The sequence below is a fragment of the Heptranchias perlo genome, chromosome 1 (genome assembly GCF_035084215.1).
Source record: "Heptranchias perlo isolate sHepPer1 chromosome 1, sHepPer1.hap1, whole genome shotgun sequence".
Taxonomy (NCBI): Eukaryota; Metazoa; Chordata; class Chondrichthyes; order Hexanchiformes; family Hexanchidae; genus Heptranchias; species Heptranchias perlo.
Genome location: NC_090325.1, coordinates 163,746,422 through 163,768,726, shown reverse-complemented (window position 1 = coordinate 163,768,726; position 22,305 = coordinate 163,746,422). Strand labels below are relative to the sequence as shown.

Sequence of the window (22,305 nt, the reverse complement as noted above, 5' to 3'; positions counted from 1 at the left end):
CTATTAAATTATGTTTATCATATGCTCAGTTCATACCACTCCCATCCCCCACCTAGCTACAATCTAAATCAATCAGTATTGAACACTTCAATTCATGTGCTTAACCTTACCCTCACATACTCAGCACTGTTGCAAGTCTCACATCAACAACTCACTGCTCACACACACTGGCAGCTATTCAAAAATGATAGCCACATCACACAGACATATCGCAGGACACTCAATGACACACTTCCCTCTTTCTTGCAGAAGGTGGCAGCAGACAAATTGGTGGAGGAGCAGTGCGCTTTCATGTTCTAAATCCCCATGGAGGAGACATTCCTGGGCATTATGGGAAGGAAAATTGGCAGACGCTGTGGCCCCTGGCGGCGCTGGAGGGATCGATGATCAGGGTTTCTAAATACTTAGTTCTCCTTCATTCTTCTCACTTGAACCTCACTCCACACACTTTGCATGAGAAGCCGCAGATGGTGTCAGAACGCACTTCTTTCTCTCTCCTCTCCTCACAACCTAACCCTTGTCCCTTTTTCATTTCAGATCCCCCAGAAGTGCAAGCTCTTCAGCAGGTGGAGGGAGAATAAGCGTGATGAAGATGCACTGTCACTTGATTTCACTCTCACAGCCACCAGCTCAGAGATTGACACTCTGCATACTTTAGAGGCTAGGATAGAGGAGGGATCTGAACATGATGAGTCACTGGGCACAATGCGCAGGGAAAAGGACGTCACAGGTGCCAGCTCATCACAGAGTAAGGTTGCATACTAGTTCTGCTGCCGAGGACTCAGATGATGACTTTGATGGGCCAGGCTCCAGAAGGCGGCTGATGGGCATACACAACTAAATGCTCGGTGCACCTGGAAGCCTGTTGGAAAGCTTGCACACAACGTCAAGGAGCATGGAGGAGTCCACATTCAACTTGGCACATGGCTTTGCGCAGAGCTTGGAGCCCATTCTTTCCAAAATTAAGGCCATGCCAGCCAAACTGCTATGATGGAAGCTCAGACAGATGCCATTGTGTCTCTGGGTTCCACTGTTGAGAGGGGCTTCCACGTAATCACAATAACCCAGCAATCTATTCTCGAAAAGATCACCAGGATCGCTGAGGCGCTGCCCTGAGAAAATGGCATTGGTACCATGGAAGAGGAACCTGCTGTCCTCTCTCATGACAGCATTCCTGCTCCCACCCCTGCCACTCCGCTAGTGCCCTTGCTGTTGCCTGTCAGCCAGTCCGCCCAGACTGCTGCAGCCCAGGCTGAGATGGTGCAATCCACAGCCGGGCCCTCTCGGCCGAGAGCTGCTCGAGGTAGTCCTCGAAGACCATCTGCAGACCCCTCAATTGAAGCTCAGCAACCTTGGTCCTCCCAAGCTCCAGCCACTGGAGAAGCACCTCATAAGAGCACCAGGATAGGGATAGGAACATGAAAGACAGGCACTAAGGGAATGCACAAGGGTGACTAGTTTATTGTTGTTAGGTTGATCCAATGATTATTCTGATTTGATTGCAGACATAAAAACCAACACCAAATCTACAATCAAGTGAGGGAGATAACAATAAATGTTGACAAAAAGAGGACGACATGATGGTAATTGGAATAGGAAAGTTTAGGAGAGCGGCAGTGATGTTGAATGGGGACGTGTATTTGAGGTCAGTGGAAGTGCTCCTCAATTAGCTGGTCTAGTAGAGCCCTGGCAGGAAGGGGCTGCTGAGGTTGCTGTCTCTCTTTCTTCTCCTCTTCCTCATCCTCCTCTTCATTTTGTTGTCTGGCAGGTGGTGGTAAGGGCTGCTCCCTCAAAATGGCACAGTTGTGCAGCATGTAGTAGACAACCACAAATCCAGGTACCTGCTCAGCAGTGAAGTGCAGTGCTCCTCTTGAACGGTCCAGGCAGCAGAAGCATTGCTCTATGATGTTCCTTTTGGCAGCATGGCTCTTGTTGTATCCCTGCTACGCATGTGTGCGCAGGTTTCAGACTGGAGTCATCAGCCATGTGAGGAGGTGATAACCCTTGTCGCCCAATAGCCAGCCTCTAGCTTGGAGGGCTGGTTGGAATACATGGGGCACAGAAGACTGCCGCAGAATGAAGGAGTCATGACTGCTGCCAGGATAGTGGGCACAGACCTGCATGATGCGCAGCCTATGGTCACAAACCAGCTACACATTGAGGGAGTGGAATCCTTTTCTACTGATAAAGATTGCAGAGTTTAGATGGGGAGCACGTAAGATAGATTCCTGATTAACAAGGGAGTCAAAGGTTATAGTAGGCAGATGGGAAAGTAGAGTTGAGGTCACAATCAGATCAGCCATGATCTTATCAAATGGCAGAGCAGGCTCGAAGGGCCGAATGGCCTATTCCTGCTCTTAATTCGCATGTAATATGAGTGCAGTCAATTGCACCCTGCTCCATGGGGAAGCCTGCCATGCATACAAAATTTCATGTTCTCTCCTCCTGGTTCTCTCTGGCAATTGGGAAGGAGATGTAGGTATTTCTCAGAGCAAGATAACTAAGGAAAAAATAGGGCCTATTAGAGGCCAAAAAGGTAACCTGTGTGTGGAGGCGGAAAATGTGGGTATGGTTCTTAATGAAAACTTTGCATCTGTCTTCACAAAAGAGGGGGACGATGCAGACATTCTAGTTAAGGATGACGAGTGTGAAATATTGGATGGAATAAACATAGTGAAGGAGGAAATATTAAGGGGATTAGCATCTTTGAAAGTCAATAAATCACCAGGCGCGGATGAAGCAAGGGAGGAAATAGCGGAGGCTCTGACTCTCATTTTCCAATCTTCTCTGGCTACAGGCGTGGTGCCGGAGAATTGGAGGACTGGTACCATTGTTTAAAAAGGGAGAAAAAGGATAGACTGAGTAACTACAGGCCAGTCAGCCTGGGTGGGCAAATTACTGGAAACAATTCTGAGGGATGGTATAGTCAATTAGAAAGGCACAGATTAATCAAGGACAGTCAGCATGGATTTGTTAAGGGAAGGTCGTGTCTGACTAAGTTGATTGAATTTTTTGAGGAAGTAACAAGGAGGGTTGATGAGGGTAGCGCATTTGATGTAGTCTACATGGATGTTAGCAAGGCTTTTGAAAGGTCCCACATGGCAGACTGGTCAAAACAGTACAAGCCCATGGGATCCAAGGGAATTTGGCAAGTTGAATCCAAAATTGGCTTAGTGGCAGGAAGAAAAGGGTAATGGTCGACAGGTGTTTTTGTGACTGGAAGGCTGTTTCAAGTGGGGTTCCGCAGGGCTCAGTACTAGATCCCTTCCTTTTTGTGGTATATATTAACTAATAAGACCAAAATGTAAGGGGCACGATTGAGAAGTTTGCAGATGATACAAAAATTGGCCATGTAGTTGATAGTGAGGAGGAAAGCTGTAGACTGCAGGAAGCTATCAATGGACTGGTCAAGTGGGCAGAAAAGCGTCAAATGGAATTCAATCTGGAGAAGTGTGAAGTAATGCATTGGGGGAAGGCAAACAAGGCAATGGAATACACAATAAATGGGAGGATACTGAGAAGTGTAGAGGAATAGAGGGACCTTGGAATGCATGTCCACAGATCCCTGAAGGTAGCAGGACAGGTAGATAAGTAGGTTAAAAAGGCATACGAGATATATTCTGTGCCTCGGCTAACAAAGGAAAGTAAGAGCAGGGACGTTATGCTAGGACGGAATAAAACACTAGATAGCCACAGCTCGAGTACTGCGTACAGTTCTGATCACCACACTACAGAAAAGATGTGATTGCACTAGAGAGGGTACAGAGGAGATTTACAAGGATGTTGCCAGGACTGGAGAATTTTAGCTTTGAGGAAATATTGGATGGGCTGGGGTTGTTTTCATTGGAACAGAGGAGGCTGAGGGGTGATTTAATTGAGGTGTATAAAATTATGAGTGGCCTAGGTAGAGTGGATAGGAAAGACTTATTTCCCTTAGCAGTGGGGTCAGTGACCAGGGGGCATAGATTCAAAGTAATTGGTAGAAGGATTAAAGGGGTGTTAAGGAGAAATGTTTTCACCCAGAAGGTGGCAGGGATCTGGAACTCACTGCCTGAAAGGATGGTAGAGGCAGAAACCCTCAACTCATTTGAAAAGTACTTGGATGTGCACTTGAGGTGGTGTAACCTACAGTGCTATGGACCAAGTGCTGGAAAGTGGGATTAAGCTGGATAGCTTTCTTCAGCCACGAGGACATGATGGGCTGAATGGGCCTCCTTCTGTGCCGCAACTTTCTATGATTCTTGGCACAGAGAGCCTCGATGACCTCGATACAGCAATGCACTGCGAACTGGGAGATTTTACTAATATCTTCTGTTGCAGCCTGAAATGAGCCCATCGCATAGGAGGTTAAAGCAAAGGTCACCTGGACAGCCACAGACAGTGCTGTCCTTGTCTTGCTTTGAGGCTACAGCAGCTGATATATCTCAGTGACAACTTCCTTGGTGAAGCGAAGACGCCTCATGCAATGCTCCTCACTCAAGTTGAGGTAGGAGAAGTGTCCCCTGAAGACCCTTTGCGGAAACGGCCTCCTGCTGAGAGCCCTGCTCCTCCTCCTTCCTCTTCTGGCAGCTTGTCCTGCTCTGCAGTGTCTTCTTTCATACTCCCAGTCATTTTCTATCGCGAGAGGTAGCCCTACCAGGCCACCCATATCTGCAGGTAACTTCTTTGTGCAGTATACGAGAGCCACAGGACTGCAAAAGCAGCCAAACCACTCCCTGTAGATTGCAGATACTTTCAACAACTCTATAACTCACCAAAAATGCATACAACTCAATCAGCAGCCAGAAATAATGAAACAGCAACTAACCTGTATGTATTCCATGATTCCTTTAAATAGCGCTGGCGGGGGTCCAGTGCCGTTTAGCATCACGTTCAGCTGAGTGAGATAAGGACAGGGTGTTGGTTTCATTGTTGAGTTCCAAAAACGGCAGCGGGGGCTTCAAATCAGTGTTGCATATGGATCCACGTCATGATCTCCCTGCTCTAAATGTTGATGGCAGTCAGTAGGCACCCATGCGCAAACTCCTTGACCAAGATGGAGTCCTGTGCACTTCCCGTCGGAAGTGTACGCACACATCTTGGTCCCTTAGTTGGCCATGCAGCGCCTGACAAAAGGGGGGCTACGCGGCATAATTTAACCCCCATTTTCTGCAATTAAATAAAGTAGTCAATTGTCCATAGGATTTTAAAAACAAAGGATTACCTGTTGCAACGGACTCACACTTGCTAGTGTGTCAGCAGTTCCCAATAATTAGCTTTGTCTCCTTTCTTGGATCTGATTATATAGTTTCTAAAACCTGGAGGGCCATGAGTCTTTTCTCATTTGCTGAGTAACAGCGGTCTGTCGCTAAATCTTACATTTACTCTTGAATATAATTAATGTCAGCGAAGTAAAATAATCACCATTGACCAGAAGCTCAACTGGACCAGCCATATAAATGCCGTGGCTACTAGAGCAGGTCAGTATCTGCGGTGAGTGGCTCACTTACTGATTCCCCAAAGCCTCTCCACCACTTGCACAAGTCAGGAGACTGATAGGACACTCACCAATTGCCTGGATGGGTGCAGCTGCAACACTCATGAAGCTCGGCACCATCCAGAAGAAAGCAGCCCGCTTGATTGGCAGCCCATCCACCACCGTAAACATCCACTCCCACCACAACCGGCACACCATGGCTGCAGTGTGTAAAATCTACAGGATACACTGCAGCAACTCGCCAAGTCTTCATCGACAGCACCTCCCAAAGCCACGACCTCCAATATCTAGAAGGACAATGGCAGCAAGTGCATGGGAACACCATCACCTCCAAGTTCCCCTCCAAGTCTCACACCATCCCAACTTGGACATATATTGCCGTTTCTTCACCGTCGCTGAGTCAAAATCCTGGAACTCTCTACCTAACTGCACTGTGGGAGTACCTGCACCACATGGACTGCAGCAGTTCAAGAAGGTTCAACACCACCATTTCAAGGGCAACTAGGGATGGGTAATAGATCCTGGCCTTGCTAGCGATGCCCATATCCTGAGAATGAATTAACATTTTTTTTTGCAACAGCTCATTTTACATATCTGAGTCATAGAGGATGGGAGCCCAGGTTCAGATGATTCGTATATTCCAATTAGCTAAGCTGTGCACAGTCAACAATAAGCAAATTAAAAGTTACCAAAATACTGTACTGGAAATAAATAATTAAAAATAAGTTGAAATATAACAGAACTTCCCATCCTAGAACCATCTCAGTTTCTAAAATAAATCCGTTTAACACTTTATATTTCCTTAATACAGGAACTGTAAACTGTTCAGGTAGGATATTGGTATGTGAATGTCCAAAGAATAGATAAATGAGCGCAACACCACAGAACTATCTAAAATATCTTTAATGCCCAGAAAACTAGAAATAATTCCTTTATCACACCTGAAATTTGTATAACTCTGGATACGCCCGAGTCTAAATCCTCTGTAGCTCCACCCTGAGGTGTGAAAGATACATTTAATATTTGCTGAGGTGGCTTTGGAGGTATGTTCTTCTTCAAAATCTGAGCAAAACTAGGTTCTCCTGAACCCTTACGCCAGGCACTGTCACTGGACATTCTGAAACAAAAACCACAGCACAAGGACATTTGTAAACAGGATTGGATACCAACAGTACTTGTGCAAAGTAAGAAAAAAGGAAATCAATGTGTGAAACCCATCTACATTTGTGCATGTGTGCACTATCGTAGGGGATATTTAGGAATGCTAAACATATTCAGTCCTAGGAGGCAGACTGACAATGTTGGTGAGTATGAGAAATTAAAAGGGGCTTGCTTCCCCAGTGACTCAGCAAGGTAGTTATTCCAGCTTGATGTTGAAATGTAACTTTTTGTACCAGATGAGATGAGAGATTGCTGGTTAAGAAATAAAGCAGTTTTCATAGCAAATGAAATGGAGAATTAGAAAATTACACCCACCTCCCCCACAACTTACATTCCTTATTGGCATAAATATGTAGGAACAAATGATTTCAGTTATATTTTAAGATGAAGACTATCCGTGCTTTTGGAATCACAAGAATTCTTGCATTATCCAATGACAACTCTTTTCTTCTCCCCCTCACCGGTAACTAAAAATGCAGCTTTAACATTCTTTGCTTTTCCTTCCCTCCTTTCCAATGTTTCACTTTCAAAAATACACTTGCACAATAGAACAAACCAGTTTCATCTAAGTTGACGTTATCAAACAGATCAAACTACTTATCACTCATAGCAATTTCTCTTTTCAATCAATCACATCTACTTTCTTGCCATTCACAGTGAATGCAGTCACCGTATAATTTAAAATAAAATAATCCAATTGAGCTGTGGAAACTTTGAATTTAGTTTGTTTTACATGCTGAGTAATACAAGGGCTTCTTGTACAAATGATGCAGACAATGGAATGGACCTAGCAAACTTGAACCATTTCCAAACCAGTCTTTAGTATTTGGATATCAAGAGCTTTCATTTGCATTGATTATCTATTATTGAAGGAATCGAGTTTCTACTTAAGATTATTTGCTGAATTTAGGCCTGTCCACTGTAAGAATTATTTCCAGTATTTTAACAGTAAGAGGGCAGTCAAAGAAGAGATAGCAATCCTACAAGACATTAATGAAGCCAAAACTGAGGATAGTTAATATACTAATGATTAACAGGAGCAACATGTCTGCCCTAAATAGCAATAATTTGATTAAAATTAAAAAAATTTGACAACAATGAGATGGAAATCCTAGAAAGTCAAGGGTGCAAAACAAATAAATCCTCAGGGATGAATAACATAATGAAATGAATTATCAGGAGCAAACTGTATGATGATAATCTCGTAAATAGCAGCAAACATGGCTTCAGAAGGGGTAAATCCTGCTCGAAAAACTTTCTTGGTTTTTGAGGAAGCAACCATCCCAAGAGTTCTATAGAATGCTTTACAACATGGTATATTTAGACTTTCAAACAGGATTTGACAAAGGTCTGTACAAAAGATGTCGGCATTCAAGTAAAACCTGGAATGTATAATCAAATGGTTGAATGATGTGGAGACGGTGATGGACTGGGGTGGACAAATGTAAGGAATCTTACAACACCAGGTTATAGTCCAACAGTTTTATTTGAAAATCACAAGCTTTCGGAGGCTTTCTCCTTCGTCAGGTGAGTGTGGGATTCCTTGAAGGTTACCGCATATATAGTCAGAGAACAATGCCTGGTGATTACAGATAATCTTTCCAACTGCCCGTTGTCAAGGCTATCAGACAGAGAGACAGTACATACAGGACTACTGAATATACAAACTGTCCGAACCCAAAGACAGAGACACAGAGAGAGAAACATCCGAAAGGAAGAGAAAGAGAGAGAATGACCAGTTGTATTAAAAACAGATAACTCTTTTTTCGCTGTTGGGATTACGTGTAGCGTGACATGAACCCAAGATCCCGGTTGAGGCCGTCCTCATGGGTGCGGAACTTGGCTATCAATTTCTGCTTGACGATTTTGCGTTGTCGTGTGTCTCGAAGGCCGCCTTGGAGAACGCTTACCCGAAAATCACCGGACAGGAGGGTTCCCTCCCAGTCGGGGAACACTTCAGCAGTCAAGGATATTCAGCCACCGATCTTCGGGTAAGCGTTCTCCAAGGCGGCCTTCGAGACACACGACAACGCAAAATCGTCGAGCAGAAATTGACAGCCAAGTTCCGCACCCATGAGGACGGCCTCAGCCGGGATCTTGGGTTCATGTCACGCTACACGTAACCCCACCAGCGAAAAAAGAGTTATCTGTTTTTAATACAACTGATCATTCTCTCTTTCTCTTTCTTTCGGATGTTTCTCTCTCTCTCTCTCTCTCTGTCTTTGGGTTCTGACCATTTGTATATTCAGTAGTCCTGTATGTACTGTCTCTCTGTCTGATAGCCTTGACAACGGGCAGTTGGAAAGATTATCTGTAATCACCAGGCATTGTTCTCTGACTATATATGCGGTAACCTTCAAGGAATCCCACACTCACCTGACGAAGGAGAAAGCCTCCGAAAGCTTGTGATTTTCAAATAAAACTGTTGGACTATAACCTGGTGTTGTAAGATTCCTTACAAATGGTTGAAAGGAGACCTGTTAGAAGAGTCATGTCAGAGGGGGTGCTGATTCGAGTGCCCTGGAGATTGTGTTGGGACCCCTGCCGCTTCTAATTTACATTAACCATTTTGATTCAGAAGCTTAATGCAAATTGGTCAAGAAAAAAAAAATGAATGGTGTAAGTACTCCATGAATGAAGGGTACTAAAATAGCTATGGATGAATTTGAACGATTTAGAGCTTTTATAGTCAATTACTGCTAAAGAGCAATCAACAAAACAAATTGAATGCAGAATACATAGCCAAAACAACAGAGTACAAGTTGGACAAAGCTATGCTTAAACTCCATAGTGCTTTGGTCAAACCAGTCCTAATCATCCAGGTACAAAGGAGACATTTCAAAGAGCCGGCAAAGGCACGATGGGCCGAATGGCCTTCTCATGTCCTATAAGATTCTATGATTCAAGCCCTGGAAGGGCAGAGGACAGTCATAAGGTTGTTTCTTCCTGTCAGTGGGCTGAGTTATGAAGAAAGACTTGAGTAACCTGCCCTTTTCAGCTTTGAAAGGAAGTGATTTATAGAGGGATAGAAAAAGTAAATCCAGAATATTACTTCAAGGCAAACTGTGACAGTAGGGCAAGGGGATATAGGTTCAAAATAACAAATAGCAAATTTAGGACTGATTTTAACTTCTTCACACAAAATGTAATCAATACATGGAATGAACCTCTGGGTAGGACTGTGAAAACTCTGGAATAATTAAAGAAACCACTGGATGTTGTGCTGGGAATTTAGGATCTTTCTGGATGGATGAATTAAGATGTACCCAATAGTCTCCCTCATCTCTACTGATCTTGTGAATGGCTTTGCAAGTTTGCAGCTATTTATTCCACTATCTGCAAATTTGAATACAATATTCAATCATTAACTTGGACCTAATTTTCTAGATAGTAGGCTTTTTTCTACTTCCAATAAAACCAGTGAGCACTATCTTGCTATGCCTCTTCCCAACTGAATCAAGCACAATATGGGGGGGGGGGGGTTGTTAAAAGCTCATTTACAACTAAATGGTGAAATGTCCAAACAAATATGAAAGAATGCAAATGTTATTATTTTTGTGAACCTTTACCCTTGCATACATGTGATAAATAAAATGTATACAGTGGTTGGATTGAGCAGTGAGGTGACATCATTTTAGAGGATAACTTGCATTGACTTGCATTAACTGTTGATCAGGATGACGATAGACAGAAGCTGGATAAACTTAAGTACAGGAAATTATAAGCCAGTTATTATTAACTCAGTTGTGGATATAAAGTCCGTAATATGGGATGAAATTAGTGAACATTTAGAGAGGCTTGGGCTAAATCAACATGAATTAATGAAGGACAGGTCATTCTTCACTTTTTAAAACTGAATTTTTTGAGAAAATTATGAGTGCTTAGAGAAAGGGTATGTGGTGGATACTGTATAAATGGATTTTCAGAAAGCACTTGCTAAGGTACCACCCACAAGACTTGTTACAGAAGTTAAGGCACATGATATTAAAAGGTAGCAGCACAAAAATAAATTTCTGGGGAACAGAAAGCAAGTAGGGGTAAATGGATATTTTTCCAATTGGTGAGAGCATATCTTATGTGCTTTACTTGTGTAGTTTTTTTTTTACACATCACAAAGTACTATACACATTATAAAATATCTATCCATAAATAAGTCAAAGTATAGTCCAAAATATCGGAAAATGTACCAAATTAAATGTCAAAAATCATTTTTTTTAGGGGAGCAGACCTCCATACAAAAAAAATCTTGTGTACGATGTACGGTATACACATTTGTAAAAGTGCCACTACATCACGTCTTATGATCTTCTAACCACTTATACCCGAGGCCCTGGGTCCTGGTATACACCATGCCGGGGGCTTCCAGATACCAGCACACTTGTCAGCCTCCCACAGTAAATTGCAGACTGCGAAAGTTAAATATGAAACCATAAATACTGATATAGCTTTGTGCTGCATCATGACAGTACCTCCGTTAAACGACACATGTTATGTTTCAAAAATAAGAAAGTTATGCACCAAACGTGTAGCGTACTTGACATGTGACCAAGATACTCTGCTCAGGATGTAAATCAGAATGCACATGTCGCTCTGACTTACACCCAGGTGCATTACTATTATTATTTATATAAAATTGTAATTAGTCACTCACTCGACCGTTACTCGCTCACTCTCTCGCGCTCGCCGTGACAAACTGCCGCTATCTGAAATATAAAAAAACTGACCAGCTCGAGAAGCCACTGCGCCTGCGCAATTATGCACCTCACGCCACAAAGCGGGAAACGGCCCATTGGACGAACACGTGGTTATTCATTTATTAATGAAATGGCGTTGCTGGGGGAAGTGCTTCATTGTGGCACGATTGTGGGTCGCGCCCACCGAGTGGTGGAGCAGGGTAACAAGTGGTGGATGTTGCCGGGGGCGGGGAGAGGCGAATTAAAGTGCAACAGCTTTCTCTTTGTTATTATTTTTACCCTTCTCGAAAAAGCATATGCATCAAGAATCGCTCGTTTTGATCATGAGATTGTCTCTCTCCCTTAAACGTAAAGGCAGTTCCATATACAGTTTGCAAACTGCCTCAGGCTTTTAAATCACAAATCACCTTTGCTGACAGCTCTAATTTCTTTTTTGTTCTTAGTAAAGAAAAAATACTGGAGAAATTAATGAGACATAAAGCCAACAAATCTTAGGGTTCTAAAAGAGGTGGCTGTAGAGATAGTGGATGCATTGGTTTTGGTCTTCCAGAATTCACTCGACTCTAGAAGTCCCTGTGGATTGGAAGGTAGCAAATGTAACCCTGCTATTCAAGAAAGGAGGGAGAGAAAAGAGGGAACTATAGGCCAGTTAGCCTGACATCAGTAGTAGGGAAAATGCTAGAATCTATTATTAAGGACACAGTAACAGGACATTTAGAAAATCGTAATATGATCAGGCAGAGTCAACACTGTTTTATAAAAGGGAAATGGTGTTTGACAAATTTATTAGAGTTTTTTTGAGGGTGTAGGGTATAAGTAGCAGGGTAAATAAGTGGGGGGGGGGGGGAAACCAGTGGATGTAGTATATTTGGATTTTCAAAAGACATACAGTAAGCTTCTGTACTTTTCCTGCTGTATTTCAGAAAAAAAGGCAGAACAGGCTGGAAGGGCTGAATGGCCTACTCCTGTTCCGATATTCTTGCTCCTGTCGACGTGAGTATTCCATCACATTCCTGACTTGAGGAGTCAGGTGAGCCAATTATTGCAGAGTACCAAGTCAAAGTACCCCACTTTTGTAGCCACAATGATGGTATGGCTGATCCAGTTAAGTTTCTAGTCAATGGTGACGCTCAAGTTGCTGCTAATGGGCACTTGGTGATTATAAGACCATAAGAGATAGGAGCAGGAGTAGGCCATTTGGCCCCTCGAGCCTGCTCTGCCATTTAATGAGATCATGGCTGATCTGATTTTTACCTCAACTTCACTTTCCGCCCTTTCCCCATATCATTTGACTCCCTTGCTGATCAAAAATTTGTCTAACTCAGCCTTGAATGTATTCAATGACTCAGCCTCTACAGCTTTTTGGGGTAAAGAGTTCCAAAGATTCACGACCCTCTGGGAGAAGAAATTCCTCCTCATTTCTGTCTTAAACAGGCGACCCCTTAGTCTGAGACTATGCCCTCTAGTTTTAGATTCCTCCATGAGGGGTAACATCCTCTCAGCATCTACCCTATAGAGTCCCCTCAGATCCAATGAGTATAGACCCAACCTGTTCGATCTTTCCTCATAAGACAACCCTTCCATACCCGGAATCAACCTCGTGAACCTTCTCTGAACTGCCTCCAATGCAAATATGTCCTTCCTTAAATAAGGGCACCAGAACTGTATGCAGTACTCCAGGTGTGGCTCACCAGCACCCTGTACAGTTGTACCATGACTTCCCTGCTCTTATACTCCATCCCCCTAGAAATAAAGGCCAATATTCCGTTTGCCTTCCGGATTACCTGCTGTACCTATATGTTGACTTTTTGTGTTTCATGTACGAAGACATCCGGATCCCTCTGTACCGCAGCATTTTGTAGTATTTCTCCATTCAAATAATATTTTGCTTTTTTATTTTTCCTCCCAAAATGGATGACTTCACATTTTCCCACATTATATTTCATCTGCCAAATCTTTGCCCATTCGCTTAACTTGTCAATATCCCTTTGCAGACACTTTGTGTCCTCATCGCAACTTGCTTTTCCACCTGTCTTTGTATCATCAGCAAATTTGGCCACAAGACATTCTGTTCCATCATCCAAGTCATTGATATATATTGTAAATAGTTGAGGCCCCAGCACTGATCCCTGCGGCACCCCACTAGTTACAGATTGCCATTTTGAAAATGACCCTTTTATCCCGACTCTTTGTTTTCTGTTAGTTAGCCAATCCTCTATCCATGCCAGTATATTACCCCCAACACCATGAGCTCTTATCTTGTGTAGTAATCTTTTATGTGGCACCTTATCAAATGTGTTTTGGAAATCCAAATATACTGCATCCATTGGTTCCCCTTTATCCACCCTGCCCGTTACTTCCTCAAAGAACTCTAATAAATTTGTCAGACATGATTTCCCTTTTATAAAACCATGTTGACTCTCCTTGATTGTGGTGCCTTTGGAGTTCAAGGCAAGCTGATTGGGCTTTTTCTGGTTAGAGATGGTCATTGGCTGGTAATTATGTAGCAGGTATGTTACCTGCCAGCAGGGTTGCCAACTTTGGTTGGAGGCATTACTGGAGGTTTGATCATGTGATGTTCTGACCACATGATACTTAATCACGTGACACCCCCCGTCTCTCGCTGAGCCCCCATTACCCAATCTCTCTCTCCTCCCTCATTCCCCAGTCTCCATCTTCCCTTGAGCCCCCAATCCCTAGTCTCCCCTTCTCGGATTTGGCTAATTTCCATCACCAGGCATCACATCTTGGAACTACACTGACCCTGAAAAAGACCTTGCTCACCTTCTCAAGAATTGTAAGGAATCTTACAACATCAGGTTATAGTCCAACAGTTTTCTTTGAAAATCACGAGCTTTCGGAGGCTTTCTCCTTCGTCAGGTGAAGTGACTTCACCTGACGAAGGAGAAAGCCTCCGAAAGCTTGTGATTTTCAAATAAAACTATTGGACTATAACCTGGTGTTGTAAGATTCCTTACATTTGTCCACCCCAGTCCATCACCGGCATCTCCACATCACATCTTCTCAAGAATGGAGGAGGTGGGAATAAACTGCAGGACTTAAGTAACATAATTGCATAACTGGTATGATTCCAAAATCATACAGCTTAATGGAGCTAGTGGCCAATCTATTTTCACTCCTACACAAAATCAATTAAAACAGTTCAAACTGTGCTCAGGAAATATGAGAATTTTGAGCTATCTTTGATAGGTTATTGTTAAATCTGCAAGTAAAACTGAAATCTTCCAAAGCTGTCCCCTCAAGAAATTCTACACATACTTTCATTTTACTGATCAGCAGATTTAAGGGTGTTTAAATTAACAACACTGGTCTTTTTTTTAATAATTCAACTGTATTTTTATTTGTGGCAAATTCAGATGAACTCGTAACCATTTAGTTCTGCATTTTCACTAAAATGATCAACAGTTTTAACCATATCACAGCACATTTGCTCTCCAAGTAATGCAATGCACATAGCATCATAAAGAATATTGACAACAAATCCATAACAGTAGGAATTTAATTATGAATAATGAAATGTAAGACAATTCACAGTTAATATTCATTTGGTAATTATAATACAAAGACATTAAATGCATTGCACATAATCACAATAAAAATGGGAATGCTAAGCAGCACTTTGACACTCCTCACTATACTTTTTTCTATATGTACAAACATCACAGTAATTGTGCAATGCTCTGTTAACCAGTTACCATAGTAAACATACACTCATACATTCATAACAAAACAGTAGTGTCAGTCTTTAAGTATTATATAGAAGCGTTTTCTAATTGATTTTTGCTAATAAGTTCCATAAAACTGCGAATTCTGATGAAGCGCGACTCAAATTAATATACAGAACACTATAAAACCAGTCAGTGAAATTTACAGCAATAGCAATAACATTAGCGTGGTTGTACGCTTATATTAAACTGTTATTTTTGATGCTCCTCCTTGTCTTTTCCTTTCTTTTCTTTTTCATCCTGTAGTGCTACTCCAAGCTTTTTAATAAGAACCGAGAGAACCTTATCTAGTGGATCCATGACACCACGCTGTACCCATTTTGGAATAGTGATTCTGGCATGATGGAATCCGAGCTTTTGTAGAATATAGTCCACACCCACTGGGTCAATCTTCCTTCCGGTCCAGGAAATTAATCTGTAAAAAAAAATTTTTTAACCAAAATACGTCATTTTTTACTATCAGCAAACTTTGACATAGCTGTAGAACACAATACTTTTCTATAAGTGAGTTATGACCATTAATTAAAGGATGTGAAATACTCCAATGCCAAGAAAAATACATAGGTATTACTGTAAACTAAACAAAAGGCTGAATTTCAAAAATATTTGTGCTGGTGCAAAGCATTCAAGCTCTTGTGGTTGGAGGAACCATAAAATAAGTTGCGTTTTACTGCTTGCACAATATCTTATTCCAGCATTAATGGCTTGGCCATTTTCCACAGCATATGTTTTCAGCATTGCTTAGGGGGTTACATGAGCAAGCTTGTATGCACCATTAGAAAACTCTTCACGACTAGCTGAGATGATACTAGAAATTGTTAAAACATGATGAATTTTAACTTATTGACACCTAAACTCAGATGCGGTAATTCCTTAACCCCATCACTTGGAAAATAGATTTTAACAGTAATCGTTATTGAGGTTCTAAAGGAACACAGATAATGATGAAAGCCAATCCTCGCTCGTTTAGAGAAAATTCAACATTGTTATTGAGTTGACAGATCATTCCATCTATATAGCTCTTGAGTTTACAATTTTTTGAAAGACAAGCACCTGATAAGGAGAAAACTATATCCTCCATAAATTTTCTTCATTCCCATTCTGAAGATGCTGACTCATGCTTGGGACAGTATCATGGGTGCTGGCAGCCCTCATTACTTTGCATGTGTCCATTCTTCATATAGGAGACAACACAGAGAATATCAGCAAGCTATTTAAGCTGGGGATGGGGTCGAGGGCGGGGTAAGTGATGCTGCAGAAATCAATTAGCAGCTGGAACCATGGCTGATTTCCCCTCCCCATCCCCCACCTTTATAGCCCAGAAAAGTGGAGACCTAATGCAGCACCCTTACTGCCTACCCAGTTGAGACTAACCAATTCAGAATAGATCAGGGATCAAACCTTCTGGTCTGCATAGCTCTAGTATCAGCCTGACAGTACATTTCATGACTGATCCATCAGAGAGGCTCATGGAAGGAATTCTGAAGTTTGGTTAACAGGCACAGAACACAGAGCAGATAATGTCATGCTGAAAGACTTAAGTATTATTAGTAAGACCAGTAACCTTATGGCAAGGAGCTGCAATTTGGATGAAGCATACACTGGAATAATTCATAATCTTAAGGTTTTTGGGCACAGGTTCTTAAGAGACATAGTCCTAAAATACAGATTATAATAGGCTGCCATTTTGTCTGGATACTAACCTTAGTGTGGGTTCCAGGTGCCAGGTATTACAAACAAACTCTCTCCAGTCCACAGTTGTATAGATCACCTCCTCCTTGCTTTTATCTGTGGAGCTGTCATCATGAGCAATAATAGGACTTTTTTGGCCTGGGCGGATGGCAAGAACTCGAGGAGGGAAAATAGCTAGGAGCAGACAAGCATATATAAAAAATAAATCAATCTTTTCTTCTACAATTATTCAACAAACCATAATAGCTATATACATAGAAATTATGGCAACTGGATAACTGAGTGAAATTACTATATTTAAAAAAATACTTAGCATAGTTTTAATAGGAATGTACATGGATTTAGAAGGGGAAGACAGTCCTTGCAAAACCTCTTGAATGACTTTTAGGCCATTACAGGTGAGAGATATACTTCAGGAACCACACAAAGACTACTGCTAAACTAAGGAACCATGGGGATCCAGGGTAGAACAGGACACAGGATAAGGAATTATATAAAATATATAGGAAACAGAGTATTCATAAAATACATAGCACCTACCCCCACCCCATTCTGGTGCTAAGAGACATACTGTTGGGCTCAATGCTTGGACCACTTGTTTGGTTCTACATTAATGATCCAAATATCAGATTGGCTAAATTGGCACCACTCTCACCTCCGAGTCAGAAGGTTTTTGGGTTCAAGCTCTACTCCAGGACTTCAGCACATAATCAAGGCTGACACTCCAGAGTATTAGTAAGGGAGTGCTATATCGTTGGAGGCTCTGTCCTTTGGATGATAGTATCAGCCGTCTGCCTGTTCCAGTGATTCAGGTGAATGTTAAAGATACCACAACACTATTCAAAGAACAGGAAGTTCTTCCTGTGTCTTGTTTAACTTCCTTAATCACCACCAATGAACAGATTAACCGGTCGTTCATCTCATTGTTTGTTAGATCATGTGCACAAAATGTTGGATTTCTCTATATAACCATCACTGCATTTAAAAGTAATTCATTCCACATGAAACATGATAAGGTGATATAGAATTGCAAACCTTTCTTAGTATCGGCTGCATTTCTGCATCCAAGATAAGAAGACCAGTAAAGAATAGAGAATGCAAATAACTATTTGGAGAAGGATTTAGGTCAGTTAAGAAATGGGCATACAAATGGCAACTGAAATTTAACAATATCTATTGGGCAAAAAATGAGCACCTGAGGCACACAGTGAAGGAAACAGAAATAGCACGGGAAGGCAGACGAAGACCTGGATGTAACATTAGATTCATCACTTTCATTGTTAAGTCAATGTGGGGGAGTCATTAAAACAACTTACATTTTATATAGCGCCTTTAATGTAGAAAAACAGCCCAAGGTTTTCACACACATGTAATCAGGCAAATTTGACACTCAGCCAAAGAAGGTATTATTAGGAGGAGTGACCAGTAGCTTGAGGTAGGTTTTAAGGAAGGTCTTAAAGGAGGAGAGGGAGCTGAAGAGGCAGAGCAATGGTGGGTAAAAGGGATGATGCACAAGAAGCCAGAAGTGCACGGCTGGAGAATACTTGGAGGGCAGGGTTGTAGGGATGGAGGAGGTTTCAGAGATAGAGAGCAGCTAGGCCATAAAAGAAATTAAACATGAGGATGAAAATTTTAAACTGGAGATGCTGGGAGACGAGGAGCCAAAATAGGTCAGGAAGGATAGTAGTGATGAGTGAAAAGGACTTGGTGAGAGATAGGAAAAGGGCAGCAGGGTTTTGGATGAGTTTAAAGAGCGTGGAAGATGCGAGGCTGGCCAGGAGAGGATTGGAATAGTAGAGTCTGGAGGTGATAAAGGCATAAATGAGTGTTTCCACAGCAGATGGGCTAAGGATGCGACGGAAGTGGGCGATGTTATGGAGGTAGGTGGTCTTTATGATAGAGAGGATATAGGGTCAGAAGCTCAGCTTGGGGTGGAATAGGATGCCGAGGTTGTGAACAGTCTGGTTCGACCTGAAACAGTGGCAGGGGAGGGGATAGAATTGGTAGCAAGGGTGCGAAGTTTGTGGCGGGAGCCAACGACAATGGCTTTGCTCTTCCCAATGTTTAACTAGAGGAAGTCGTGACTCGTCCAAGACTGGATGTCGAACTAGCAGCCTGACACCAAATAAATAAAATGTTGGATACAGAGTATAATCTACAGCAGATGTACTGAGGCTTTTTAAATGTACTAGTAAGATCATACTTGAAGTAGTGTGAACAATTTTGGCCACCACGGTTCAAAAGAGACAGATTTGCTCGAGTGTAGGAAAGAACAACAAAATTGATCCCAAGGAAAAAGGGAAAGAATGATGAGAAAAGATTAGAGAAGCTGAAACTGTTCAGTCTAGAATGTATTAAATAGTATTGATTAGGTATACCAAGAATATTACGTAGAGGTAAGTTGAACCAGTGGGACCAAAGGACATAAATTAATATTAGTGAAAAGTAAATTTAAAAGAGATACCTTATAAAAAATGTTTTTATCCAAACAGTGCTATATATTTGGAATAATCTACCAGGTAAGGAGGTGGAGACATTAAAGGGATTCAGAATATTTTTAGATGCTAGACTGGGGATGTTGCACAAGTAAAGGAATGAGTTTCAATGGGCCAAATTGGAGCATACTCTGACCTTCAGTAAAGAGATGTATATCTCCTTACAGGTTATGTGGTAACATTTTTACCATGTTGCTATTGCTATAAGCTTTTACATAGAATTAATTGCTTTTTAATGGGTTAATTTTTGATCGTGCAGCACGTGCTTCAATTATTTTAGTAGGTTACCAATTTTAAGAAAATCATTGAAAATCAACAATTGATTTGCCTGATGCATTTACAGCACTATTTTATGTTTAACAGACTGTCAGTAATAGTTTGAATTGGCCAAGAAACATCCCCCGTATGATTTGCATGGGACATCTTTCATTCCATATGTGGACTCAAACATTTGCAATTACATAGACAGTACAGCACAGAAACAGGCCATTCGGCCCAACTGGTCTATACCAGTGTTTATAACGCCCCACATGAGCCTCCTCCCACCCCTCTTCATCTAACCCGATCAGCATAACCTATTCCTTTCTCACTCATGTTTATCTAGCTTTCCCTTAAATGCATCTATGCTATTCAACTCAACTACTCCTTGTGGTAGTGAGTTCCACATTCTAACTACTCTCCGGGTAAAGAAGTTTCTCCTAAATTCCGTAATGGATTTATTAGTGATTATCTTATATTTATGGCCACTAGGTTTGGTTTCCCCCATATGTGGAAACATCGGCTAGAAATTCAGCCACCTAGTGCCCATTGTTTCGGTGTTATGTGGCCTCCTGAAATGCCAAGATGGCATCTTGGCTGCACACGCACGTTTCCAGCGTGACGTGCGCCGAAAGCCATCTTGGTATAGGTATTCGCGCATGCGCAAATACCGAACACTGGAAGCATGTAAAGTAAGGAGAAAATGGATACAATCTGTGTATTGCCTTAATCTACAGTAACTGCATCTCGTCTTTATTCTTATTTTGCACTTTATAAAGTCATTAATTAAATTTTTCTGTTTGTACACATGGTATAAACAGAAAACAGTTGTAGGTGTATGATACAGCAACCTTGACCCTAAATTACACTCATGAGGCGGTTACTTTCTTTATCTGGATCCACCAGTTGACTAAATACCATCTCCAAAGTGTCTCTGACATGCATCCTTGATGTGCTGAGCAGATTTAATTATAATTTTTGATGTTCAACAATTTTATCTTAATTCATTTAGTTTCCCCACACTGTTCCTGGTCATGAGGGTGATCAGGAACTTTATTCTAAGCTTCCCACCAGTGTTGCTCCACAACCGGTTACTAGAAAGTAGCTCGACATCGTAAGAAAAGTTAGGAATGCGAAAGGCCATTCAGTTCATTCCACTATCAAAGACTGAACTGCCCCCTGATTTTCTTTCGTTTAGAGAAAGCAATTCTCCTTTTCTGAGCATCTCTGCAAACAACCTAGCTGAGATCAGGAATGTAAGGAATTAAGGAAAGATATTCTACCATTCTGAACATCAGTGTAAGAATATACTATTGTTTCAATTTTTAATGATTTCCTAACTGTTGTATTATGGTATCAACAACATTGTGTACTAAAATATTTAATTTCACCACAAATAATTCATTCACTGGCATTGTATTGAATGGTCAGATCTGTAAATTATAACCCAATTTATTCTATGGATGGAGTAATTTTTAAGTGATCTTGCATTGGTAATGTACACTAGCAAAAGGTAACTCTAGTAAAACATAACTCATTTCTTTACATCATCTGCGGTGTAACCCAAAGAACAGCATGTAATATACATACGGACATACGAATTGAGAGCAGGAGTAGGCCACTCGGCCCCTCGAGCCTGTTCTGCCATTTGATAAGATCGTGGCTGATCTGATTCTGACCTCAACCCTACTTTCCCATCTACCTACTATAAACCTTTGACTCCCTTGTTAATCAGGAATCTATCTAACTCAGCCTTAAAAATATTCAATGACTCTGCCTCCACCGCTCTCTGGGGAAAGGAGTTCCACAGACTCACGATCCTCTGAAAGAAAAATTTCTCCTCATCTCCGTCTTAAATGGGAGACCCCTTATTTTTAAATATATTTCACTTGCAGTTCCTGATTACAGCTCCTATCTGATAACCTAAAGAACTTGACTACCAGATTCAAAAACATTCTGGTAGGTCACACTGAAAGCTAATATAATATAAAATAAAGACAATTACACAATTTGCCTTTATATAGCTTGTTAACAGAACATCCCAAGGCACTTTACAATTGACTGTCAGATCCAAGCAGGACCAGGAAGGGGACTAGGGGGCGTAGTCAAAGGCACTGTTGAAAAGAGCTATTTTCAAGTTGGGAAGAAATGTAGCAAAACTAAGGAGGTTGAGGGGACTTTGAGTATGGGGGAAAAGATGGCTAAAGGCTCTGCCACTAACGGAAGAGCAGAGAGAGCAGGGAACAAAGGTGTAGATGAGAGCTTCAGTGCCAGTTGGGTGATGGCAGATAATCTTTTGAGGTGGAAGCAGGCAGTTTTGAGTGACTGAGTGGACATGGGGTTTGAAATTCAACTCAGACATGAGCAGGGCAATGAGGCTGCACACCATCATGTTGAGTTTGAACAGGCATCAAGGGAAGGGGATGGGGATGGGATTGGGGCTAGGACACTGAGTTTCTGGTGGTGAACTAAACAGGATGCCATCTTGCCAATATTGAGCTGCAAAAACTCCTGGCTCATTCACAAATTGATGTTGGAAAGGTAGTCTAATATCACAGCAACAGACGTGGAATCAAGGGTGGAAGTGGAGAGGTAAAGCTGTGCATCGTTGGCGATATATGAAAGCTTATGGATAATGCCACTATGGGGCAAAGTATAGATGAGGAACATGAAGGAGTCAAGATGGAACCTGTGGCAATCCAAATGTGACCATGCAGCTATGGGAGGAGAAACCATTGTAAATGTGCTCACAACATTGGATCAGGTAGGAATGGATCGACGAG

At 41.8% G+C, this 22,305-nt stretch overlaps 2 protein-coding genes across 9 annotated transcripts in view; both read right to left on the bottom strand.

The window, feature by feature from the left end:
• adad1 (adenosine deaminase domain containing 1 (testis-specific)) overlaps positions 1-11,351 on the bottom strand; it is a 110,123-nt gene extending 98,772 nt beyond the window's left edge. Inside the window, exons 1-2 of the mRNA XM_067970967.1 lie at positions 11,289-11,351; positions 6,418-6,593 (exon numbers count right to left, since the gene is read on the bottom strand). Coding sequence (XP_067827068.1) covers positions 6,418-6,592 — 175 coding nt within the window. The 5' untranslated portion in view covers position 6,593; positions 11,289-11,351. The remainder of the gene's footprint in view (positions 1-6,417; positions 6,594-11,288) is intronic.
• A 3,312-nt stretch (positions 11,352-14,663) lies between these two features.
• The window catches only part of kiaa1109 (KIAA1109 ortholog), a 460,818-nt gene continuing 453,176 nt past the window's right edge, over positions 14,664-22,305 (bottom strand). For all 8 annotated transcript variants that reach the window (XM_067993249.1, XM_067993258.1, XM_067993276.1 and 5 more), the window contains 2 exons: positions 16,781-16,943; positions 14,664-15,492 (listed from right to left, as the gene is read on the bottom strand). In XM_067993249.1, the coding sequence (XP_067849350.1) occupies positions 15,270-15,492; positions 16,781-16,943 (386 nt within the window). In that variant the 3' untranslated portion in view covers positions 14,664-15,269. The remainder of the gene's footprint in view (positions 15,493-16,780; positions 16,944-22,305) is intronic.